Source organism: Centropristis striata, chromosome 13 (assembly GCF_030273125.1).
Source record: "Centropristis striata isolate RG_2023a ecotype Rhode Island chromosome 13, C.striata_1.0, whole genome shotgun sequence".
NCBI classification, from domain to species: Eukaryota; Metazoa; Chordata; class Actinopteri; order Perciformes; family Serranidae; genus Centropristis; species Centropristis striata.
Window position 1 is genome coordinate 9,439,953 of NC_081529.1, and position 27,591 is coordinate 9,467,543.

Genomic DNA, 27,591 nt, shown 5'->3' on the forward strand with positions numbered 1-27,591 from the left:
CTAAAGGGGGGCCTACAGGGGGTGTTAAGGTCAAGGTTAGGAGGGGAGGGGGAGGGGGTTAATCTGAGATTTCAAGAATCAATAAAAAATATATTAAGAAAATTTGTGAACTACCTTGAAAATGAACTTGAAAACGTATTCTTAATTTTTTTAATTTATTTATATTTTTCTCATCTTTATTGTTTTTATTATTGTTGTTGTTGTTGTTGTTGTTTTTCTTGTTATCGATTTTCTATTTTATTTTTTTCTCCTTTCTTTTTTCTTTTTTTATTATTATAATTATTACTATTATCCTTTTTCTTCCCACTCTTGTCCATGGGGAGGGGGTTAATACCTAATGATTATTGTACTGACTCTGAATAGTGGTACTTTGTTTGAAAATTTCAATAAATAAATTGTTCAAAAAAAAAAAAGAAAATGTATTATTAAAATATAATAATATCTCATTCTACGACGGAGTATTAGGGCCACATTTAGAAAAAAAAATTGCGAGATTAAAGTCGTAAATATTGAATTAATTACGAGAATAAATTCGAAAATATTGAATTAATTATGAGAATAAAGTTGAAAATGTTGAGTTAATAACAAGAATAAAATTGTAAATATTTAATAAATTAAAGGAGGCGAGTTGTTAAAATGAGGGCCATGGAGCATTTAGTAAAATTGTACTTTAAGATAGGTTTCACTAACAAGGAGATAATAAATCTTTTGGCACTTCAGCATCACATTATCATAAGTATCAGATGGACTTGGAGTTATTAATTATTAATTAAATATTCACAATTTCATTCTTGTAATTAATTCAAAATTTACGACTTTATTCTTGTAATTAATTCAATATTTTTGACTTTATTCTCGTTATTAATTCAATATTTACGACTTTAATCTCATAATTCCATTTATTTATTTTTTCTTAATCTGGATCTGGGTTTAGTTAGTAGTTTTGGTTAACTTCTGTTACTTGAATGTCAATATTTATATATACTTATATGAAAATATTTGCTGCAATGACATAAATGTGCACATGGAAATATTTACAATTTCTGTAAGCAATTTCTCTAAATTAAAGGCAATTTTAAGACAAAATATTTACACATTTGAAAAAAATTGCACAGCCTACAGGGACTGGTAGAAGGAAGTGAAATGTCCATGTGGGGGCGGATCTCTAAATTGGAGGAACTAAATAATTTGGGTGTGGCAGGTGGATGATTTATGCATTTATGCAGATTTGAATGTTGTCAGTGCCAGTCGACGCATCGCTAGAGCAAAGAGTTTGGTAGATCACATTTATTATACATGTATTACATGTATCTGGATTATGTGGTCAGATAACAAAAAAATAAGTAACCATAACCACATTGAATTTAAAAAAAAAATGAAATTACATTATTCACGGTCGCCTATAAAGATAAAATAAAATATTTTTTTTACCTCTTTCCATGAAATGATTGTGATAATGTGATTTATTATTGACAGATAAAGTGTATTTCTTCTCAAAACTTTATTAATCAATCTCTTCACATCACAATGAAAATTAAACCACAATTAACAGAGGATTGTGTCTAAACTATTCCAACTTTATTTGCGACCATGTTGTTACATTGTCAAGGATTGCTTGATTACATTTTTAATTCCATCTATAAAATATGGCAATTTATAAAGGTTGCCAGTTTTGTCAATGGTGACTTAACTCATTTCTTGTTTTTTTTACATAAAAAAATGTAAGATGAAAACATCCCACATGTTGTAGATTACACACAGAATATGATCAATCAAATCAAATCAAAATCAAAATTACTTTTTATTTTATTTTTTTATTTTAGATTTGACCGACTGTAAAAGCTGAATACACAAAATGCATTTTATTGCCATTTAAAATGGATAAAGTTTGTGAAACTCATTTTTTGTGTGGCTTCATCAATTATTTTTTGTATAACTGAAATGCTTCAGAGTAGATAATAACCCAACGGGCCCCAGGCACAGGCATCATCTCTCCTACAGAACTATATATGGACTGTCAGAAACATTTCAGTCAGAATATATGACTCTATGGTTCTTGATGAGTAAGTTATCATAATATCATTACATTTCTCTTGTAAAATTAAGACTTGTTTCTTAAAATATGATGATTTTTTTCTTTAAAAAAAAACCTATATAACTTTTGTCCCCCCTCCCCTAGTAAATAAGATTTTCCCAATCATCTGGTTTGAAGTCCAAAAGTTGTCCCTAGACGTGGACGGTCTATAAGATTGGCAGCTGGCCTACTCCAGCAGACGCTCAATATTTAAATAATACCAAACAAACCGGTCAACACAAAGCAGCGGCCCAGTTCATACAAGGTAAAGGACATTATTTACTTATACAATGCATGCACTGCAAAAACCAACTGACTAAATAACTAGAATTAACCCATAAGAACCCATGGTGACACCCGTGTAACAAACACTTTAAATCTTCTAGAATCTCCCATATTCAGCTTTATGCTTCACCTTAACTCATTAAATCCCTAAGCGACGTATACTCAACACCCTGGTGTGGCGGTCATGTGACTTTGACGAGAAGTGACCAAAATGTGTATGTGACTGGAAACAGAAATGTGAAAAAGTAGCTAATTTTAAAAAGCTTTTAAAATAAGAAATATCATAAACATAAATACCATAAACGCTCAATATATTCGATATAGTTATTTTGAGCAATTGTGGCTGAATAGCCCAACTGTAATAACATTCAAATAAGCCAGGTTGGTTTTAGAAAATGCTTTTGAAATAACATTTAAACTACATGCAACTAAAACTCTCAATTGGAACCAATATTTTAGTTAAAACTCACCACATTCAACAGTTGAATCGCTTGAAAAGCATGAAAAAGCTCATAATGTCAATCCTAAAAAAGAAATTTTTAAACAATAAGATAATTAAATAAGAACATAATCATACTAATAATTAAATAAGCTCATTAAGCTATGGTCAGTAGGTAAATTGTACTCAAAACAATATAATTAAGATACTATTGCTAGATATAAGAAGAAAATACTTGCTAAGCTAAAATGTTTTTTGCAGTGTGTTTAATGTGAATGTCCTGCATGTCAGTTTTTTTATCAATTAAAACACTAAGGGTGTAAAACTTTCTAATAATATACCAACAGGCTATAAAGTAGTTAGTGCAGCTTTTATCTTCATATCACTACTTCCAGGATCGAGGTTGGTCACCTCTCATAAAAACACAACATGTTATTTCAGGTTCAAAGTCTCAAACTTTGCTGCGTCCATAAGATAGTTTACAATGAGATTTACATCAGAGGTGGAGATAAAGTACATGTAACGAGATAAAACTCCAAAACAACAACCTTGAACCAGCAGCGAGAGTGTCATATAGTTCAGGAGAGTTCTGGGATAATCTGGAATTGGAAACAGATTAATAATAATCCAGATGTTTCTGTTGAATGTATTTCATGGAAGAGGCACAGGAAAGGCAACGGTGGTGTGAAAAGCCCTTTAGCTGGAATACCTATCAAGTTGGTTGAAGTACATACATTGACCCTGTTATTATCACAGGGAGGTTTATACATTCAGATAACATGGGACCCTCCTGGATAGTCTGTGTTGATTTTATTATCTCTGACCTTCACTGTTACTCCACTGCGCACAGAAACAAATGAAATTTCAAAGGAGCATAAGAAAATGTGTCTTGTCAAGTGAGCACGTGAGAAACCAAACACCAGTCAGTCAGTGTGACCTCTTTCTTCACTCTGGAGCTGCAGATCGGCCTCACAGAAGCTACACATGGAATTCAAGAATCGAGGCCAACGCTGTCACGCTGCTGCCAGAGATAAAATATGTACATCATGGAATCCACTTACAGAGAATAGCCAGATGGAAGAAGAAGAAGAGACAACGTGTATGTGATGCAGACTAACGCACAGATCAAGAACTCAGATCCTTTATGTACTGAATCAGCAAACGAACTGACATGTTATTATATGAAGTCTGTTCTAATTCACTGTTTGCACTTATAAGCAGGCCTGCTGTTAAGATTTATGGACAGGAGGACAGAATCTTACTTAGTGGGCCCCTCATCCACCGACTCCAGCAACATAGACTTCTGCATGCACCCCCGGGGCCTAAGTCTGGGGTCATCTGTACACCCCCTAATGTCAGGCCTGCTTATAATTAAACCCAAAAACAGCAAAAACCCCACAAAAACAAAATTATTTTTTGACAATTATGGGTTTTTTTTTTAACTTTATCTTTACTTTCAACATCTCAGAGGTTAAATGAGAAGAACATCTACACTCAGAAAAAAATATTAGACCACCATTATTTTCTCTTACATTTTTTGTTCATTTTAATGCCTGGTACAACTAAAGGTACATTTGTTTGGACAAATATAATGATAACAACAAAAATAGCTGATAAGAGTTTAATTTAAGAGCTGATATCTAGACATTTAACAAGGTTTTCTTCTTAATAACCATTATCTTTTATTACCTCTTATGAGCTATTTTTGTTGTTTGTTGTATTATTATATGTGTCCAAACAAATGTACCTTTAGTTGTACCAGGCATTAAAATGAACAAGAAATTGAAGAGAAACCAATGGTCTTATATTTTTTTTCCATCACTAAATAAATGTGACCTTATCTCCGGTTTTATTTGGCCTATCATCATCAAACCTAAACTGGCCTCATGGAGTTTGAAGGTAGAACTTTGCATGAAGTCGTGCACTGATGCCTTTGTGGACTCCCAAGGGTTAATGCACTAGAATTCATATAATATAAGCCCATGTATGTTGTAATTGTGAGTTGTGAGCGAGGACACACAGAGCTGCTTCAATGGAAGAAGTCAAATTATGTAGTATAAAGAGTGACAAAGTCTGCATAGGGAAGAAGTTGCGATGGAGGTTTAACAAATGTTTTCACTCAGGAAACCGCTCTTCGTGTCTCATGTTCTGTAACTGAGTTCGTCGCTGCATCTGCAAATGCAGGTTAAGACTCTAATCATGCAAGATATATATCAACAACATCCAGAAACATGGCCGACTTCTCTGAGCCAAAGCTTATCTGAAATAATAATAATAATAATGTTATTTGTAATGCACTTTACATTAAAGGAAATCTGAAAGTGCTACAGGTTAAAAGCATAACAGTCTAATTTGAAAAAGGATTTAAAAAAAGGATAAAACAGCTAAAGACAGAAGAAAAAAGTATACATAGTATATACATACATACATACATACACAAGCTAAAAACCATCTGGACGGGAGGAACCAAAGGTTTTGCTAAAGAGATGAACTGACGCAAAGTGGAAAAATGTGCTGTTGTCTGATGAATCCACATTTCAACTCGTTTTTTGGAATCATGGACGTCATGTTCTCCAGTCTCAAAAGGAAAAGGACCATCCAGATTGTTACCAATGCTAAGTTCAAAAGCCACCATATGTGATGGTGTTTTAGTTCTCATGGCATCATGGGTAATTTACACATCTGAGAGGTACATAAGATTTTGGAGCAACCTATGCTGCCATCCAGACAACATCTATGCTAGGATCACTCCCTGATTATTTCAGCAAGACGATTCCAAGACACGTTCTGCACGTGATGCAGCAGAATGGCTACGGATGAAAAGAGTGCAGGTACTAGACTGGCCTGCCAGCAGACCAGACCTGTCTCACGAGCAGCTGAAATTGTATATCAAGCAAGAATGGGAACGTTTTTTGCTTTTAAAACTTCAACAATTTAGTGTCCCTAGTTCCAAAACACTTACTGAGATGTTTAACACTATGGAGTCTGAATCCTTTTCATCCTGTCTGTATACACCACTAAAATGTTTAAATGCCATGTTGGTATTTTTTTTTTCAGCACAACCTCACCTATATGACCTAATAATAATTTATTTTTATTCTGACTTACTGGATCAACATTTTGAACCAGAAAGAAACAAAGAAAAAACAACATAAATGTGATCTTGTGATTGTGTTTGATCCTGTCATCCAACTCTGGTTTTTATTCTAGTGGGACTCTATTTTATTTGTGTCTTGTGTGTTAAGTGTAACAATTTTGGCAATTTTGTGTATTTTTTTTAGTAATGTTGTTTCTTTATAAGTCTTAAGTAAGAGGGTTACATCCAGTTCTATCATTTTATACTAAATATATTTGACCTTGTCTCCAGTTTTACTTGGTATATCATCATCAAACTGAAACTGGCCTCATGGAGTTTACAGCCAGAACTTTAGAGGTAAATTTACAGTAGGGCTCCACGCTGCTTTGTTTTCTAGTCTGGATGTCATGAAGAAGTCATGATTTGGAGCTTTTGGAGACTCCAGAAGGTTAAAGGAAAAGGAAATGTGACCCAGTGGTAACCTCACCCTCTCCCTACTTTTTTGCACAGTGTTTACATTAAATATATGTCAAAAAAGAATGAAGAAACAATTATATTCTGTTTTATTTACCTTTTAACATCCAAATTTTTTTTTGAATCTGGGTTGCACTTTCCAGCTCTGGTGCACACACTGACCTCCCACAATGGACTCATCAACACAATTACATTGGTGCTACATGAATCAAGGCCAGAGCCATGTACTGTACAAGACACTGCGTCCAATGTCGGCCTTCCTCAGAGAGTGAACCCACTCACCTCTAACCCCACTGCAATGCACATTGGGGTGCATTTAATAAGAAGTGACAAGGAATTTTCAGGCCTCTGCTAAAACTGGGTCCTTTGGGTGACCGACTGTGAAACATGAAAAGTTTCCTAAACTGTGCCGGCGTTAACCTCTAACTTCCCAACGAGCTGCTGGCTGATTGCTGTGTGCTGAGTCCCAAAACACCAACACACCATCCTCCTCTCTTTCACCCCTGATTGAAAAGATAGAGGCAGAAACTCTCGCTATACCCCCTGACAGAGAAAGCATTAATAGAAACAAGAGTGCACCAAAAGAGTACAACACACCCCTTCTACTTATGCACAATCGAAACCTCCTCACTTCAGCCTCTGTAAACAGTTTCTGGTTCTTCCAGTATACAACCCTTTTCACATTCAACGTTTCTCATGATAAAGCAAACAGTTTATTGGCTGCAACAGATTTTCCTTCTCTGCTGTCTTCTCCTGAAGTTCAAATCAGGTTCTTCCAGATGCAAATGAATACGTTTTGGCTTCTGTCCCAGGATAGCAAGGCTCCAGGAACGCGTTCTGTGGGGTGAGAGCAGGACAGATTTGTTTCTACAATAGAGTTAGAGGATAGAGAAAGTTTGTGGCTGACGTTGAATATTTTATTTAGACATTATTTTTTTGGAAATACTTCCTGGCAGCACAGGGACACATTTCTGGCTCCACCTGTTGTCATTGTGGCTCGTGGATAGACGGTGCAGCTCAGTGAATGACCTAATTCTTGGAATTTACATTTGGCTTCATCACCTTGGCCCTGGAAAAGAAGATAAGACTGTCATTTTGTGGAAAAGAGGATGAAACACTGAAAGGTTGTGGGGGAGAGTTGCTGAAAATCTAGTTTCAATCATTTTTAAGAAGGACAGGTCAGGTTTAGCAAAAAGATATCCTGTAATATTTTAGGAAACTAATACAAAGAGATCTAAATAGAAAATATTTACAGTTGAAACAGCCAATGAATCGTGAATTAATGACAGCCACAACTGTACAAACATACATTCACACAGGAGAATGAGTCTGCTGGGAGAATCCCACTGGGCTGACCCGTTCCTCTAAAACTTGAGGAAAAAAACGAGAAATCACCCACACAGCAAATTCATAACAGATATAAACCGTTGTGTTTGTTCAGGTGCGGACGGAATCACGTGAAGTACAGGAAGATGTGTGTGTGTGCGTGTGTAAGGGTCAAGGAGTGACCTCTGAGGGGTGAGGACGGTGTTGAGAAACTAAGATCAGAAGATCAGATATCAGGAAGAAACCCAGGGGGGGCTTCTGCAGTTGCCGTGGACAACAGGGTGAAGTCGGGTAATTTATGACACTTTTTGGTAAATTACCAAGAAAACCTCCTACAACTCTGAAGACTACTTTAATTGTTATGTTGAAAGATGCTTTTGGATAGTTTTCCAAGTAAATCATCTTAGAAACTTTGGACCTTCAAACACATCAAACACAAATCTTGACCTTACCCAATGATGCGTTCAGGGAAAATGGGACCGTCACGGATGGTTAAAAAGGACACAGAACAATTACGCTCAAGGAAAAAAGCAGTTATATATCATGTTTGTTCAGGAATAAATCAGTGAAATATTTAATTCATTAAATAATTAATGTAACCAACTAAACATGTGATAGGCACAGACACTAATTCTGGACTATTGTGTCTGACAAGGACTCACTGAATTGTCTATAATATTTTTTGAGTGATGAAATACTACAATGTCTCTTATATGAAAGGATAGGATAAATGATTAAACTAGTTAGCTAATAGTGGTGGATAAATGCTCTAAAACTACATCCATAGGTCAAACAGTTAAAGCAGCTGAAAGTAACATTAATTGTTGAAACGTCAACTTAGCTTGACGTAATGTTAGCCTAGCATAAATGGATAAATGGTTGAAATAGTCACTTTAGATAAACTGGTTGAAATAAAATTTGCTTAAAGTAACATTAATGGTTAATAGTTTGAATAAACTTAGCTAAAAGTAACATTACTGGATAAATGGCTGAAAGAAACTGAAACCATCAACTAAGCTTTAAGTAATGTTAGCCTAGAGTTAACGGATAAATGGTTCAAATAAATTTAGCTAAAAATAACATTAATGGGTAAAGGGTTGAACTAAAAGTAACATTAATGCTTAATAGTTTGAATAAACTTAGCTGAAAGAAACATTAATGGTTGAAATCTCAACTTAGCGTTAGGTAGTTAGCCTATAGCTTTAACGGATAAATGGTTGAAAAAAATTTAGCTAAAAATAACATTAATAGATAAATGGTTGAAATAGTCAATTAATAAATGAAAGAATGCTTAAAGTAACATTAATGGTTAATAGTTTGAATAAACTTAGCTAAAAGTAAAATGGTTGAAAGAAACGTAATAGTCAACAATAGTTGATAAATAAATGGCCGAGCAAAGTATATTGCTTTTGACCAAACTTTGACAAAATGAATATGATCCACATTTCTGCATTTAGTACCAGAGTTAACCCTTGTGTTGTCTTAGGGGTCAAAAATGACTCACCACTATGTTTACCATCAGAGGATATCCCCAGACTGATCTTTTTTCAACTTGAAATTCAATGATTTTTCCTAGAATGACCCCAACATGAGAAAAAGTCAAACATTGCCTTAGTTCATATTTCCATGAAAGCTGTTCACCAACAGGGAACAAATCTTGTCTTTGGGGTCATTTTTGACCCGGCAGCTATCAAATAATTTCCACAGAGACAGAAACCATAAAAAAACACACAGATTATGTGTGCTACTGATTGATGTCGGGGAAAACAACTTTCTCATGCATGTGCAGCATCTCCTCCCCACAACTCCACACCTGACTGAAGTACAAACGAGATCAGAGAATGAACATTTCTTGAAAATATTGTTTACTAATGGGGAATACAGTCAGAGGCTATAAAAGGTGCTGCAGGTGACTACCCCCAGTAAACGAATACTTAAATATACCAATATTTTAGTAAAGAAAACAATTATGACAAGTGTGTTGTAATAAAAATGAGTGGATTCCACTGATGAAACAGTATTTCTGCAATGTGAAGTGGAAAAACCTAGATATTCACAAAGTTTGTGATGGGTGAAAGGCAGTGGTGTAAAAAGTATTTTCATGTCAAAAGTAACTAAAGCTGTCAGCTTATTGTAGTGGAGTAAAATGTACAATATTTGCCTCAAAATGTAGTGGAGTAGAAGTAACATAAAACAGAAATTTGGAAGAAAGTAATGTACCTCAAAATTATACTAAAGTAGGCCTACAATACTTGAGTAAATGTATTACGTAGTTACTTTCCACCACTGGTGACAGGAAGTTTCTTCAAGCACATTAGATTTGGGGTTTAAAAGGCAATCAAGCTGTTTTTTTAGGCATTCAGTGAAGGCAAGTCACTTTTGAAGTGGTGTATAGAGAAAAGCAAGCAAGGGTTAAATAATGTCTATTTTAAATCAATTAATGATTGCAAATAAGCCCATTTGGACCATGACTGGTGGTGTTGACAAATGACTACTTCAGTTCATCTGACTGGGCTGTGGGATTATATCATAATTATAGTCCAAGCCAAAAGAAATACATTGCAACATAGACCAGAAATAAAAGTGAAAAAAGACAGACTTAAAAACTATTTACAGCACCTGACACATGACAAAGACCTGACCTGTTCTCAGCTCAGTGACAGGAGGCCATCTAGTGTTCAGACATGATGAGTGCAGTCATTAACTTTTGTCTGGGTGCATCAAGGTTATTATAGGTAACGAAAACTAGAATTAAAAACACATTTTTGTTAACTGAAATAAAAATAAGAGTTTTTAAAAAAAACAATAACTAACTGAAACTTTATTGTGTGGTTACAAAACTAACTAAAACAAACTAAAATTATAGTCAAAATGTTCTTCGTTTTCATCTTTGTCAACTTTTTTCATACGTAAACCTTTTTTTATTTTTTATTTATTTTTTGGTTGATATGAAATCTATTTCATCTATCTGGTTTTATGACTTAATAAACTTATTGGTGCTGAGATGGATAAGCCAAAGGAAATAAAGGAAACATTTATTGTGACCTTATTGAATCTGGCACCCAACAAATACCCCATTACAGAAAAACTAAAGCTAACACTAAAACTAATAAAAACTCAACTAAAACTAAGCATTTTCCAAAAAATAAAATCTAATTAAAACTAGCATACTCACTCTAACAACCCATTAAAACTAACTGAATTTAAAAACAAAAAATTGACAACGAAATTAAAACTAAAACTGATTAAAAATTCCAAAACTATTATAACCTTGGTCCATACATGTTTGATATCTGTTCAGTTCAGTTTGACTGAATACTTTGTTGGTCAGTCTGTGGGTTTGACTCTTATTGTGGAGAAATAAAAAAGACTGAAGTGAGATGAATAGACTGAGAATTTCCTCTTATTTCACAAAAAAATTCTCGATTGAATTTAATTTTGTGGACACAAAATGCAGTTAAACAGTTAAATCAAAATATATTGTATCGCAATACTCAGCATATCACAAAATGCTTAAAATTGCAATAATATCACATCGTGACTCAATCTAAAAATGAATTAAAACTAACCGAATTTGAAAACAAAAATTCACAACGAAATTAAAACTAAAACTAATGAAAAAAACAAAAATATTATAACCTTGGGGTAGCTAACCTATTGTTCATTTTGTGATAAAAGCACCAAATTTGGTACATATGTAGCTTAATATATTTGGAAAAAGACTGGATATTGGGCCATCGCATATTCACATTCTGATGACCATGGCTGGCAGTTTTCCAAAATGGCGGCCAGCTGTTACAAGTAGATAGAACCTGAGCCTCCAAGCTGCTGTTCACATGTTTACAACACCACAAATACTAATTACATAAAAGTTCAAGTGAAAATATGTCTTTTGACAATGTAAAACAATAACAAATGAAAGAAAATGCAACTAAATGGGGAGATCTCCTCTGCATGTTATTGTAATAAATGGAACTTAAAACTATGATAACCAGTAACTCTGCCTTTCACTGTAACTGTTTGAAATGTTTTTGCATGTGTTTTGTCTGTGATGTTTCGTGTTTTCTCTGTACTCCCGACATCATTGTGAATGAGGGGTTGCCCTCAATGATTCCTCGAGAAAACAAAGAAAGGATAAATGAAAATGAAAATGGAACTCCTTGGTGTTCTGATGTTCTGTCTGCGACACACTGGACTTATCGGCCAGCCGCCGAGCTGGCTTCATTTTCACATTATATCTATCTTATGAAACTATCTTATGAAAAAAAGATGTAAGGAATCCATTGGTAAAAAGCATGTCAGGATATCATATCGGCAAGTTGAGCTAATACGGTGCAAAGTGAGCCTTTATAAAAATGGCTGCCACGGCAAACAGGGTCTGAGTTTGTGATGGCCCAATATTCAGTTTTGTTCCCAATATATTTGTCAACACATCTGCCAAATTTGGTGCTTTTATCAAAAAATGAACAATTGGTGTGATATATTAAGCTATGCTGCCCCACTAGGGTGCATTTTGGACAAAGACAAGTTCAGACAGCAGATTAATTATGAGATGCCTTTATTGTACTTTTTGGAATCCAGTGACACTGACACGAGAAAATGGTCCTATCCCTCCCTCCCCCTGTACATACACAACCTGAGAGGGAGGGGCTGCAGGGTGGGATGTACCGTGATCCCGCTTGTAGTCTTAAATTAAACACAGAGATAATAGCGAAGACACATCCAGGTGCATTTCCACAGACTCGCACGACATGCATTCAAAAAGGGACTTCAGGGAACGCAGTGACTCCCGGTTCACATGTACGCTTTGTCTTAAAGTAAAAGACGACAAAATGAATACCACTTAAAAAAACAGTTAGCTGTCTTTATGGCCCACGATCAGTCTATAATTCAGGCTCTGTCAATTTTCCACTTACAGGAGAAAACAAAAAAGGCAAAGAGACACTACTATTCATACTGGGAAAATGGTTTAAATATGGAAGTGAATGGTTCATAGCTTTCATATTTTAGTTTTTTTTAATTGGTTTTTAATTAATGGTATACTTTAATGAGAATACAATTGTCTCACTAAAAATCAGCTCATCTAGGTAAAACTAGGCCTTTTCCACCGACTGTCTCCCTGCTGTATCTAAGTAAAATATATAAAGTCCAGTCAAGGGGCTCAGCGGGCCGTTGGTCCAATCAGGAGTGGTTCTCTTCAGTCCTCCTCGCTGCCACTGGCCGAACGCTCCTGAAACACAAGCACACACACGCACCAAGGTTAAAATAGTTTTGGATTTTTTTGTTTTCAGATTCAGTTAGTTTTAATTAGTTTTCAGAGTGAGTTTGCTGGTTTTAATTAGTTTTTATTTTCGAAAAATGCTTAGTTTTAGTTGAGTTTTTATTAGTTTTAGTGTTAGTTTTTTTGTAATGTGGTATTTGTTGGGTGCCAGATTCAATAAGGTCACAATAAATGTTGCCTTTATTTCTTTTTATTATCCATCTCAGCCCCAATAAGTTTATTAAGTCATAAAACCAGATAGATGAAATAGATTTCATATCAACCAACTTTTTTTTTTACATCATGGCCAGGGGACTACAGATGAAAACTAGCCTTCTGGCTAACTCTGGCTTTTTTAACCATGTGTAATCATGTGTTTTATGAAATTGCACTGTCCCCTTTTAAATAAACTAATAATAATAATAATAATAATAATAACCAAAAAGGTTTATGTACGAAGGACATTTTCACTATAATTTCAGTTAGTTTCGTAACCATACAATACAGTTTCAGTTAGTTTTTTTTTTTTTTTTTTAAACTCATTTTTAGTTTTATTTCAGTTAACAAAAATGTTTTTTCAATTCTAGTTTTCGTTATTTCGTTAGTTTTCGTTAACTTTAATAACCTTGACACAAACCTAGTAGGACACATTTAAATATTGCAAATAAATCATGCAAAACCATGTTTGAGTGATGACAACTTGTGATTATGAAAAGACGCTGGGTTCCCAATTCTGATCTAGATTATGAGGTAAGGACTTTTTGTCACTAATTGCAGCTTTATGAAATTTCAACGACTGCAAAAGGACCACCTGCAAATGTCATTACTGTTGCAAGAGACGTTTTGAAAATGCCAATTACAATTGCCTCAATGTCAAGTTGATGTTTCTAAAATATATATAATATAATATATAGATAATTGAAGAATAAAGATTGCTTTGGGTCTACATGATAAATGATAATTAAAATAACCGTTACTTTTGGTAAACATTTTTTGTCACAGCCACAGGGAGCTACTGCAGATGGCCTGAAGAGCCATGCTTTAAGTAAGATTTGAATGCAGGACTTTTACTTGTAATGAAGTAATTTCACAGTGTGGTATTAGTACTTTTACTGAAGTAAAGGACCTGAATACTCTTTCCACCACTGGTAATCAGTCAGTACGTATACATGACACTTGAAAAAAACAAATTATTGCCTTAATCTGACTATAACTGGACAACTGAAGTGCATGTAAACGTGTTAGTCCGACCGATGTCGGAGTTCTCCGATTTTCGCCGTCATGTATGACAAGACAACGCATGCTCCACCCCCGCGCTGGCGTATGACCCTGGAACAAAAACATCCAAGAAACCCGGTTGCGCACTAGCCAGTCACATTAGCTGGTGGCCGGTCAGTAGCGACGGCACAGAGTGTCGGACTGAGGTCAACCGGAAAGGGCGCCATAATAACCGGCTGAAACGACGCATATCGCCACCCAGTGTTGAGGAGGAGGAAACGTTCCCGTCAGTTATTCGATTTTCTCAGTTGCATGTAAACTGGAACAAGGACATAAGTCCTATTAGACGCCAATATCGATTTTTAAGCGATTAAACTGTGCATGCAAACACACTGATGTGTTTTTTAGTAAAAGAAGCACCTTCATATGGTCATTATCACTGTGTGATTCAGAGTGATGTGTGAACTTCTGGCCTCACCTCTTCCTGTTCCTCCTCGCTGTCATCGTCGCTCACCACAGGTTTCGCCCGGGCCCCGCGGCCCCTCCGCCGTTGTCCTTTCCCTCCTCGGTCTCCTTTTTCTTTCCGGCTCAGTTTGATCTTCACCTTCACTGAACGAGCTGAGGGAAAGCAAACATCAACAGCACGGTCACGTTTAAAGCTTCTTATCGCATTAAAGCTTCGTTGTTCGGTTTAAAAATAGTGTTTTTGGCGCCCACATTCAGACTCGGAGCCTTCGTCGATGTCGTCCTCCTCCTCCTCACTTTCCTCTCCTTCACTCTCGTCCTCCTTCTCAATCTTCTGTCTCACGCTGGTGAAGACAGACTGCAGGACGATGGAGTCCTCATAGATCTGAAAGGTTCACAGAAAGACATGAAAGATTGTTGATTTTGACTATTTGTTGGATGTCCAAATTCCCCAAATATATCAAACACTGTAAGTAGAGGTGTCAATCAGCGTATCGGCCCCACGATACGATTTTATCCTGATAATTGAGTCACAATGCGATATTATTGCGATTTTAAGCATTTTGTGATAAGGTGAGTATTGCGATACAATATATTGCGATTTAACTGTTTAACTGTATTTTGTGACCAGAAAAATGTAATTCAGTCGAGAATTGTTTTGTGAAATAAGATACATTTCTCAGTCTGTTCATCTCACTTCAGTTTTTTTATTTATTTCTCCACAATGAGAGTCAAACCCACAGACTGACCAACAAAGTATTCAGTCAAACTGAACTGAACTGATATCAAAAATGGACCAAGGTTATAATAGTTTTGGATTTTTCATTAGTTTTAGTTTTAATTTCGTTGTTTTTAAATTCAGTTAGTTTTAATTTGTTGTTAGAGTGAGTTTTCTAGTTTTAATTGGTTTTTATTTTTGGGAAAATGCTTAGTTTTAGTTTAGTTTTTATTAGTTTTAGTGTTAGTTTTTGTTTTTTGTAATGGGGTATTTGTTGGGTGCCAGATTCAAAAAGGTCTAAATAAATGTTCATTTATTTCCTTTGTTTGATCCATCTCAGCCGCAATAAGTTTATTAAGTCATAAAACCAGATAGATTAAATAGATTTCATATCAACCAAAAAGGTTCACGTATGAAAAAAGTTGACAAAGACGAAAACGAAGGACAAAAAGTTTTACCGGTAGTTAGTTTTGTAACCACAAAATACAGTTTCAGTTAGTTATCGTTTTTTTAAAATCTCTCGTTTTTATTTTTATTTCAGTTAACGAAAATGTTTTCTCAATTCTAGTTTTCGTTAACTATGCTAACCATGGTATGGACGACAACAACTGCAGTATTTTATCAAACTTTCCGCAACTTTAAGCTTCACTGATCTGAATTTTTTTGAATGAAACATAAAAAAAGACTAACTTTGCAGCGTTACTTCAACAACTTCCTGACACATCCTATAGATTCCTTAGATTTAGATAGTTTCATATGATACCAGTATCTCCAGTATATTCCTAAAAGAGAGCCCGCTACGGTCTCCGTAAATATCAATACTTGGCGGTCATGAATCGATATAATATTGCCACGCAAAATACCGTGATACTATGCTGTATTGATTTTTTTCTCCCACCTCTAGTGCTAAATGTTTACTGGTGGCTAAACTCACCAGTGAGCCCTCCAGGTTGAAGGTCTGGGCATTCTGACACAGCAGCATCACGTCCTTCTCCAGGTCGTTCAGGCTGCGGTACTTATGGCTGCGGATCCTCTCCTGATGGAGGAAAGAAACAGTCAGACGTACTCAGATGAGAAAGGAACAGCTGATGTGTTTCAATGTTAAAATGAGAGCAGATGTGTTTTTATTGTTACCTTGATCTTTCTGAAGTCCACTGGCTTGCGGATGAGCTCATAGTACTCGGGCAGCTCCTTGCGCGAAGGCAGTTGTATGAAGACTTCACTCAGCTGTCGCCCGTTGCTGCTGAAACACAGGCACTGGCTTCTTAGTATGACTCACTGGTAGACACAGCTCAATCTACAACCAACACTTGAGACATCTTTGGCTTTCTAATTCTTTTTTTTTTTCCCTCTGCATTCTGGAGATGTAACCTCAGCTCCTATAATAAGTCTATCATAAACTGAGTAGCCAAAATACAGACACTGATACATGCCATACAGCCATTACAGCTTACACAGCAAAAAAAAGGTGTGTCTAAAAAAAAGGTAAAAACACTAAATCTGAGGGAAATGATCTTGCTGCATGGACAGATAATTTCACTTGACAAGATTTCTTAAATTAAGAGTATTAAATCTAGAAATAAGTTGAATAATAATAATAATAATAATAGAATAATAATGTTGAACACTTAAAATAAGAAATTAACTCTTAAAACAAGATAAATTATGTGAAACTTCTAAATCTTAAGTTTTTTTTTATCTTGGTAAAAAAACAAATAATTTCCAGTGCACTTTAATTTATCTTGTTTTAAGAGTTAATTTCTTATTTTAAGTGTTCAACATGCTTATTTCCAGATTTAACAATCTTAATTTAAGAAATCTTGTCAAGTGAAATGATCTGTCCATGCAGCAAGATCATTTCCCTCAGATTTAGTGTTTCCTGGCTTCAATTTTGTAGTTTTTCCAACAGATTGAGTTTGCCCTATAAGGCAGAAAAATGCTGCTTTCCTGTTTTCTACTGGAGCCATTACTGCTGTATATTGGCGCACTGCAGAGTTTGATGTAATGCATCAAAATCAATGTTGTTGCTAATCATAGACACACCACGGACAGTGTGGTTTCATTCAATATGCAGATTTTTTTGTCTCGTTATGTAAAACAAACCAGTATTTAAAAAGGGTAAGTAGTTTAATCCTCGGGGGTCTATGATCATGCTGGCGTGACCAGATAACATGGCTTTTTAAAGCGGCGTAACAAAAAACGAGGTCATTTGGAGCATTGCTTTCGACTTTCTCCAGCTTTTTGTTTGATGTTCCAAAGTCATGAAAAAAAACAAATATATGATCGTTTTAATTTGATAGTACAAAAATATTTATTCAAGTATAAAAGTAGGATGGGACGAGGCAGGTGTGGCATTTTTAAAAAAAAATGGAAAAAAGGGGTCTAATCATCTAACACTGTTCCTATAAATAAACATGTTTTTATGGTATTTTTTGTGTATAGTTTTATTATATTTGAATTTTACCTTTATATGTTCATATTTGAAACCTATGTTTACATTTTTCAGGTCCGAAACAGTTCATTGAGCATATTTGTGGTTTTTATTGTCATAAATAGTATAATTTTATTTCAGATTTCATGATTTTTGTGTATTTTTGGGCTCAATATGTTAAAAATTTTGTGGTATATAAAGGTCAAATAGGCTCAGACCCCAGAGGGTTAAACCAGGTTGTAAGTAGAACTTTGAAATGCAGAAAGAATAAACAGGAGCAAGAGACAAAAAAATTAAATGAGGCAATTTGTTGAAAACTGCATTTAAACTCAAACAGGCTGTTGATCAGTAACGATCAGATGATGTGATCAAGCGTTCGGGCTTGTGTACTCAACGAGTTGCAGTTCTCTTCTTACCCATCTTTATATTTGATGACAGCTTCCACGATCTTCTTCATCTTCTTAGTGAGGGACATGGGGTTTGGGGAGAGCTTCTCAGCAGGCGGACGGCCGCGTTTCTTGGCTTTCTTCACGTCCTCGTCTTTGTCCCGCCCCCGGCCGCTGCTGGAGCTGGGTGTAGCCGGCCCGCCGTCGTGGTCGCGGTCTCTCTTGCGCTTTCTGGTCGTCTTTTTGTGACGCACCTCCTCCTCGATGTCTTCTAGATTTCCCTCTTCTATGGCCTTCAGACAGGAGAAATGATCAGTGAGCTAAACTGAGTCAAACCTTATTTTTTCTTACTCTATTTATACACTTTTTCCTCTGAACATACTATACATCCTAACGACTAAACCTGAGAGCATCCCACCTTGAGCCACTGTTTCTCAGTGAGCGAGTCGCTGTAGTCCACCTCCTTCCGTTGGCGGGATCCTCTGCCAAACATCTTCTCCTCCTCCTCCTCACAGGTTAGCCTCTCCACCTCGGCATCATCTTTCAAAATCCAGCTAGGCATATCGTCCTCCTCCATCAGACGGGGTTTCCTCTTGGGGTTACGGGCCTCCTCACGGCGTCTGTCCAGATCCATGCGCTGGAATAAAAAAAATAATCCTTTTAAACTGAATGAATGATATAACTTTACTGTCTGTCCTACAGTAAAAATTTGACAAAATTTGTCAATTTGTTTGAAACTGCTTCATCACAAACTAAACCACAGACACGTTCACACACACAACAGATAAAACCAGTGCAGCCTATTTTGTGCTGTTCATGACAGTTATTGCTTCACTATGTCAGCCAGGAAAAAACTTGTACAGGCTCCCTTTTTAAGTGTACTGGATTATGGGGATGTTCTCTATATGCATGCTACATCTTGTACTCTCCATCTATTAGATACTGTAAACCACAGTGCTCTATGTTTCATCACTAATTCTAGTCCTCATACTCACCACTGTTTGCTGTACAGCTCAGTCAACTGGCCCTCACTAAAACTACGCAGAAAAAGCCATACGTCTCCTCCCGTCTTACTTAATGTAACCTCCTGACACAGCTCAACAGCCTTGTAGAACCTGATAATGTAATAATTTCCCGATAATGTAATAACCCCGATAATGTAATAAAAATCTGCACTTAAGTCCACTGAAAATTTAATAAAACCTGATAATCTAATAACTTCCCGATAATGTAATAAAGTGCATTTCCCAGTAATGTAATACACTTTTCACCAATCATGTAATAAAGTTTAACATTAATGGGAGGTTATTACATTATCAGGTTAGCCTTCATTTAGCAAGTCCTGATAATGTAATAATTCCCCAATATTGTAATAATTTAACAGCAGACCACCCATTACTTGGGTTCAAGTGGTGATACTGTGTAGGCAACTCTAGCTCAAGAGCTCTAGCGCCACCAACAGGTCAAAGTTGAATGTTTATTAACTTTTGACCCGTTCATCCGTTTTTCACAAACGAGGTATCCATGACACACGAATGCATTCAACAGCTTCTTGAAATCTAAAGGTGCTTGGTGTTATACTTTATTACATTATTGGTAAAAAGTGTATTACATTATCGGGAATTTGTTACATTATCAGGTTCTACAAGCCTTCTCCTACTTTGCCCCATGATCTTGGAATAATTTGCAAACTGTGTTAGATTTTACAAACCTAGTATCTTTGGGAAAATTTAAAGCGATTCAAACGATCCATGTTACTGAAAAGTGCACTTGTTCTACCTGAGGTGGATTCAGCACCTTTCTGTATGTATTGCCTATTTTTCTTTTCTGCTGTTTTTACCATATGTTCCCATGTTTTGTCACTGTCATTTCAATCTGTAACTGGCAACCAATCTTGGCCAGGTCTCCCTCGAAAAAGAGACTGAAATCTCAAGGGACTTCCTGGTAAAATGAATGTAAAATAAAAACAAAGTAAAAATAAAAAATTGCAGAGGGGATGAATCCTTTCTTGTAAATGTTTTTCCGGGCCAGTGTGGTTCTCTATGGTCTGCCTGATGGCAGCAGGCTGAAGTGGTGCAGGGGGTGGGAGGGGTCTGTCCTCACCACTGAGCGCCTGTACAGTTCAGTCAGAGGGAGAGTTGGGCTGTTCTGGTTATTTTTCTGGCCTTATTTATTATGCGGGAGAGTTGTTTTGGTGGTGGTAGTGAGGAAGTTGAACCAGGATGAGATGTTATAGATGAGAGTGGATTCAATGAGTGATCTGTAAACGTAGTGAAAACTGTAAAAGTGTACAAATGTCTTTGTTCTTAATGATTCAAAGGGAAGTGGGTCTGACCATGAACTGTTCAAACTCCTCTTCACTTCTGGCGATCATCTGGTTGACGGTCTCGTCATCGGGCACCTCGTCCTCCTCCTGCAGACAAAAAAAGTCGGCGTGAGTAACAAGAGACTCGCGTCGGATTCCTGTGGCACCTCAGAGCCAAGTCTTTGAGCTAATCACTCTCACACACAAAAGAGGGAAAAAAGTTATTGAATTTATATTACTTTTGATCTTAAGTAAGCAGTGTTAATACAGACGGGTGACTAATTAAAGGAAAAACTGAATAAATGCATCGAATGATGGGGATTGAAAAACCTCTTTTGAATGATTTTTTTTTCAGGCTTAGTCATATTCTGAGTGATCACCTTCATCCTAAAATAAATCATTTCATCATCATTATCATCTCAGGTCTGTCAGAAGAGGTGGGCCAATGAATGGTTTGATGAGTATGAAAGTCACCAGATCTCCACCCAAGTTAACACCATCACTTAAAAAACCAAACCAGTGAGTATCTTTGAGAAATGACGTTTATCACTACAGGTAAGTTCCAAAGACTTGTAGAATCCATGCAAAGGCTCATTGGAGCTGTTACACGTTACGGAGACACTGTCAGGTGTTTTTCCTTTCATCTGTCACCCATCTGTAGCTCAGCATAATCTACAGCTTCAGTAATCACTACAACTATGTTTGAATGTTGAAGAAGTAAAAGAGCGACAAAGTAGGGATGCACCAAAATTGTAGGCCAACAGTCTGTCCGATAGCAGATGTTTCATTTCATGTTTGAAAGCCATCCAGCTTGTTATTACACCAGAGACAATTACCAATCATCCAAATTGCTGACCATTAGAGAGAATGCAAGTTAAAGGCACTACTGCAGCAGCAGCAGCAGCAGCACGGCAGCATGCTAGCTACTGTTGTCTGGGTCCCAATGCAAATAGCAAGCACAGCATTAAGCCCGTTTAAAACTGATGCGACACATCTCATGAATAGCGACTATTGCAATCACTGAACGACGTCGAATTTGCCGACTGGAGGATGCGGTGAGCGAAGCGAATAGCGGCGGATAAATTGGTGCATACCCACAAAAAAAGCAAACTTTGCAGGATAAAACAGCAGAGAAAAAAAAGCAGGAATCAAAAGCTTTTGTATTAGTGTGAAGATTAAAGTATCAGATTAACCATTGCAGGTTTGTGCAGAAGCAGAAATATATAAAAAGGAGGAAAAAGAGACGTGTGTACTGATGAAAGCCCTCAAATCCTGAGAAAAGAGGGAAATAAGGTCAAGAGAGAAGAGGAGAAAGAGTAGGAGACAATGGAGAGGTGGAGCAGCACGTAGGCAGATGTGGGTGGGTGGGCAGTTTAAGGACACGTTCAGATCACACCCACCCACGCCCCCCTAGCACGGCAGCCTCCTCGAGCCCCGACCTCGTCCTGTTCCTCGTGCTCCAGGATGGCCTGTAAGAAGGCCCGACGTTCGCAGCCTGACGACTTCTGGTCGAACATGCCGGCCTGGATGACTTTCTGGTCTACGTTGAGTTTGTACTTGGCCGCCGCCAGGATCTTCTCCTCCACGCTGTTGACGGTGCAGAGGCGGAGCACGCGCACCTCGTTCTGCTGACCGATACGGTGGGCTCGGTCCTGGGCCTGCAGGTCCTGTAGGAGGACGCACATGTGGACCGGGTTAGTGGGAAGGATTGTGAGTGGTAACAGGAAAACATTTCAATTCAGAAATTATTTCACACATCACATTTAAACTGGTAGAGGTGGTGAAAGACATTACTTTATTTAAAGGAAAACAAAAAAAAACACTAAAATTACACCATTTATCATAGCCAGAAAATATAAAAACAGAAATTTTAAATCAGATTTTCACATTTTCGATCATCCATGAACAAATCATTTGTGACAAAAGCTTCAGTCAGGAAAAAATATGTTATCTAAGCTTAAGATACTGATATTTCAAGCTTGGAAAAGAAAAATAGTGATATTTTATCAATCTCCATACCTGCATTATTTAAATTATTGCCAAAAAGTAACCATTTGCACTAGTGTGATCCTGTGAAAAACATTAAATTCTGAGTTCCTCAGTGAAACTCAAAAGTCATGAATGACTCAGCAGAGACCAACCGTCGCGTGACAAAAATTCTGTGAAATTTGGACTGAACCGCAGACTGTTTACACAGAGCAGAGAGCAGAGGACATGTGAGGTTGTAAAAATGTAAATAGTTCAATATGTAAAGCACGTGGAGCCACCACGTCCTCCTAACAATACTGGTAACACTTAAAAAAAAAAAAATTATATATATATATATATATATATATATACACTTTTTATATTTGTAAAATCAATTATCAAATCAATTAAACTTTTTCTTCTCCTTTTAAATAATTAATGGCAGAACAAGTGTGTTATACTACACAAAAGAGATGTTCTCCCTACTTCTAGCATAGATTTGCATTTGAGTACCTGATGTGGGTTCCAGTCGCTGTCGAAGATGATGACTGTGTCAGCAGACTGCAGGTTGAGGCCGAGGCCTCCGGCCCTGGTGCTGAGCAGGAACACAAAGTACTCAGAGGCCGGGTCGTTGAATGTCTTTAGCAGCATGCCACGGTCCTCTGCCTTGGTGGTTCCTATAGGAGTGGAGGGGTAACAGTGAATCTCAGCTGTTCTGTACGGTCAGACGGCAGCGCAACACCCACAAACACTCTGTCAGAGGCCACTCACCGTCCAGACGCAGGTACTTGAAGTTACGGTAGGCAAAGTAGTCCTCCATGATGGTCATGAGTGATGTCATTTGACAGAAGAGCAGCACTTTGTGGTTGGTGGCCCTGAGCTTGGGCAGGATGCGATCCAGCAGCTCAAATTTCCCAGAGGAGCGGTACAGGTCAGGGCTGGACGGGTCGAGAGCAGAGGAAGAATGAGCAACGCACAAGACACACGCCATGTAGTACAAAGATGCTTGGTTCAAGCTTTACGGATATGCTGTAGAACTAATGTATATACAACATTCTTTTTTTTTTTTTTTTAAACTTGTACAGAGACAGCTCTTAATGAACTGATCTCTGAATGTGTCTGTGTATATGTGGGAGTATGTATGTGTAGGTGTATACTATGTATGTATATACTTGTACTGTGTATGCATGATGCATATGAATGTTACTGTTATGTGTCTTGCTTTTTAGGGACCCCAGGAAGAATAGTTGTCACCATGGTGACAACTAATGGGGATCCAATAAACAATAAACAAACATATGTATAATGTGTTAGTAGATTTTGTAATGATGTATACATATATGATATGTAGAAAATGTGTGTAAAATGGATTCATATGTGAATCATTTTTTTTGTTTGTTTTGTTTTTAATTTTTTTTATAATGTTTATGTTTTCAACTGTATATTTGATACTGTTGGACCCCAGGAAGAATAGCTGTGGCTTTGCTGCAGCTAAAGGGGATCTTAATAATAATCTAAAATAAACTAAACTAAACGTACCCACTGACGATTCCACCAGAATAGCCAAGATGTTCAGAGAAAGACTCCTGCGAAGGCAAAACACACAGTCACGTTGGGTCTATTGGATGCATATGAAAGAAGAATGTGAAGTTATGGTCAGATTAAAGTTGAGCTTTTGTCTGTTACCTCGATGTGCTGGAACATGTAGGGGTGGTTGCAAATCTTTCTCAGTTGCATGATAGTGTTCATCAGGGTCTTCGTACCACCTTTACCCTAGGAAATGTAAGAAGGGGACATTTTGTTATGTAGTTTTCAATTATGTTTAAGCTTTGAAATAACATCAATTGCATTATACTTCATAGGAGCTACACGGAACTTTCATTTTGTGCCGAGTTTGGCAGCACCTGTGGACAAAAAACCTGTATTCTGAGCTAAAGGAGATTCTGGAGAACCTGCATGATTTCATCTGACTTTTTTTTCTAGAAACGGTGCTGATGGCACCGTGACAGGCATTAAGATGTGCCCCTCCCACAACTCCTGCTCCTCTCTGTCTCTCTCCCTCCTAAACCCCCCTCTCTGGTAAGTAAAATTTATTTATAGAGCACTTTTCATAGATACAATCACAAAGTACTTTACATCAGGGATAAAATGCAGTAAAATATAGAGTTAACAGAAAAACACACAGTAGTACAACAACAGGTAACTTCACAGATGCCCGGGAAACATCAACATCGGGGGAAAGCCTGCCTAAAGAGATATGATTTAAGTTCTCTCTTAAAACTGTCAGTGGACTCTATCCTCCCTCCTTCTCCCCCTTCATCCTCTATCTACTCTATTCTACTCTGTTGATCTGTACAACGACATCTATTGACGTCTGTCCGTCCTGGAGATGGATCCCTCCTCTGTCTCTCCCTGAGGTTTCTCCTTCTTTTTCCCCTGTTAAAAGGGTTTTTTGAGGAGTTTTTCCTGGCCGATGTGAGGGTCTAAGGACAGAGGATGTCGTACCATGTACAGTCTGTAAAGCCCTTTGAGGCAAATCTGTGATTTGTGATTTTGGGCTCTATAAATAAAATCACTTGACTTAAGATTGCCTATAAAGAAATAGTCAATAAAAAACAATGGCTCAAATCACATCAAAAGTGCGACTTGAGACGACTTGAACATTACTTTTTATTGCATTGTTATATCCTGTCTGTGTGTGTGTGTGTGTGTGTGTGTGTGTGTGTGTTGTCTCCTCTATTTGTATTTTACCTATTTACTTGCCGTCTTTTATATTTTTATTTCTTTTTATATTTAGGGACTACAGATGCTGACTAGCAGCTTTGCTATAATCCGGCATGTTTACAGAGATGTTTTCGATGTTCATTAATGTGCACTGTCCCTATCCAAAAATAAAGCATTAAAGCATTAAACATTGATATTCTCGCTTATGGTCTTGTTTGTGTATAAAGGTTATTTAAAGGCATCAGCATTAAATTGGACTGTTTGATAACCAGTTAAATCAGATGCTTTAAACAAGGTTTCACCAATAAAATTCAGAGACGTTGTGTTCTGCTTACCTTCTTGTCTTTTTCTGAGCCATCTGTCAGCAGCACGCCCTTGGCCTGCATGTGTCTGTACAAAACCCTCTGGAGAGCCGACATGTCGCACTTGATCACATACTCCACCTGTGAACCAACAATAGAGAAAAACTTAAGAATGACGCCAAGCTATATTGATTAATTGATTTAAAAAAATATTCCAAGATGTTGGAAACTATTGATATACAGCATAAACATTCATGCAGGAATGACATAATGTAGAATGTAATGTAAAGCAAAAGGAGCCGACCTTCTCAGGCAGCTGAGCCTCCACTTCTTTCTTGAGTCGGCGCAGCAGGAAAGGCCTGAGCACTTTGTGTAAACGTCGAATGATCAGGATGGTCTCTTCTTCATTTAGGTCAACCTTTGGGAGAAAGAGAAATAGGAAGATGTGTTAAAAAACATTTTCCTGCAGCTCATTGTTATATTTTGAGGTCTACTCAAAGCTACAACCTGCTATGTTAACATATCTATTGTGTTTTACCCAGTGGTGGAATGGAAATAAGTATATTTACTCAAGTACTGTACTCAAGTAAAGTACAAGTATCTCAAAATTTTACTTGAGTATTTCCATTTAATGCAACTTTATACTTCTACTCCACTACATTTTGAGGCAAATATTGTACTTTTTACTCCACTACATTTAGTTACTGTTGACATGAAAATCATGATACATTTAAAGTGATAAGATGCTGTTGTTTTTTAAAGTAAATCTCATAACATTATATTAAGTAGTTGAAATGAGCCCTAACTTGAGGAAATTAACCCTTTGGAGTCTTGGGGTATTCTGTCCACTTTTGAATCCTTTTCATCCTGCCTGTATATACAACTTAAAAATGTTTATGATGCCATGTTGGTATCCTTTTTTTCAGCACAACCTCACCTATATGACCTGATAATTATTTTTTCACTTTGACTTACTGGATCAGCATTTTAAACTGCATAAAAACACAAAAAGATCTGATTTTGAAAATGATGGGTTTTTTTTTTAAACTTTCAAAGCACAATCATGCTCAATGAAGAATTTTAAATGTTGCAAATGTGAACAAAGGTGGTAAATACAACATGTAAGAGGTAAAATGAGGATAACATCTAGTTCTATATTTTTATACTAAATATATTAGACCTTATCTCCGGTTTTACTAAGCCTATCATCATCAAACAACATGGAGTTTCAAACCAGTATTTTAACCAGAAGTTGACGGCAGGGCTTCCTCTTTATACTGTGACATCATGAAAAAGTCATGTAATTTGATAACGCCGGTGTGATCAGTGACTTCAGAGGTGTAAAATGCTGCTTACATAAAAGCCTCAATACAAATAATCCAGTAATATATTTAGAATATATAAAACAATCTGAGTCGGTTGATTCTGCATAACAAGTACTTTTACTTTTGATACTTTAAGTACATTTTGATGCTGATATTTTTGTACTTGCAGGACTTTTACTTGTAGTGGAGTCATTTCACAGTGTGGTATTAGTACTTTTACTGAAGTAAAGGATCTGAATACTTTTTCCACCACTGGTGTTACCTCACCACTACAACCACGTTAACCCTTTGATGCACAACATGGGTCTAAAGTGACCCGGCAGAGTTTTTATGTTCTATATTGTTGCAATAAATTATTTTCATCATTCAGCATTCCAGGTTTTCATCAATTAGTTTGTTGTTGATCATCATACATCCTAATTTTATGTTTTCCTTTATTCATTTTTGAATAAAATCCCTTTTTGTGTCACTACTCTTCTAATGCACAACATGGGTCAAAAATGAGCCGTATCCATTTTTAATGCTATTTTAATGTATGGCTGAGTGTTTCTATGATATATCTTTGAAATAAATATATTTCATCATTTATTATTCCTTTCCCACTTTTTTTTTTTTCCTTTCCCACTTTTTGAACAAGCACAGCTTTTGTACTTCTACTTCAAGTTTACACACATGGGTCAAAAATGACCTGCATGCATTTATAATATAATTTAGTGGGAAAAATGTCTCTTTGTGAGTGTGTCTTCTTGTGTGTCTTTTTTCAATTGTTCTAACGTTACCCTAACAAAATGTGTAATAATACAAAAACTTTTTTT

General features: G+C 36.6%; 1 protein-coding gene across 2 annotated transcripts in view; it reads right to left on the reverse strand.

The window, feature by feature from the left end:
• Window positions 1-12,215: 12,215 nt before the first annotated feature.
• smarca4a (SWI/SNF related, matrix associated, actin dependent regulator of chromatin, subfamily a, member 4a) overlaps window positions 12,216-27,591 on the reverse strand; it is a 31,882-nt gene continuing 16,506 nt past the window's right edge. The window contains exons 20-34 of one of the 2 annotated variants that reach the window (XM_059347701.1): window positions 25,756-25,869; window positions 25,485-25,592; window positions 24,112-24,198; window positions 23,965-24,011; window positions 23,197-23,363; window positions 22,939-23,102; window positions 21,897-22,124; window positions 20,488-20,565; window positions 18,571-18,789; window positions 18,183-18,445; window positions 16,470-16,578; window positions 16,270-16,371; window positions 14,870-15,002; window positions 14,631-14,770; window positions 12,216-12,904 (exon numbers count right to left, since the gene is read on the reverse strand). In XM_059347701.1, coding sequence (XP_059203684.1) covers window positions 12,872-12,904; window positions 14,631-14,770; window positions 14,870-15,002; window positions 16,270-16,371; window positions 16,470-16,578; window positions 18,183-18,445; window positions 18,571-18,789; window positions 20,488-20,565; window positions 21,897-22,124; window positions 22,939-23,102; window positions 23,197-23,363; window positions 23,965-24,011; window positions 24,112-24,198; window positions 25,485-25,592; window positions 25,756-25,869 — 1,992 coding nt within the window. In that variant the 3' untranslated portion in view covers window positions 12,216-12,871. Of the gene's footprint in view, window positions 12,905-14,630; window positions 14,771-14,869; window positions 15,003-16,269; window positions 16,372-16,469; window positions 16,579-18,182; window positions 18,446-18,570; window positions 18,790-20,487; window positions 20,566-21,857; window positions 22,125-22,938; window positions 23,103-23,196; window positions 23,364-23,964; window positions 24,012-24,111; window positions 24,199-25,484; window positions 25,593-25,755; window positions 25,870-27,591 lie in introns of both variants that reach the window. The other variant, XM_059347700.1, reaches the window with a different exon arrangement.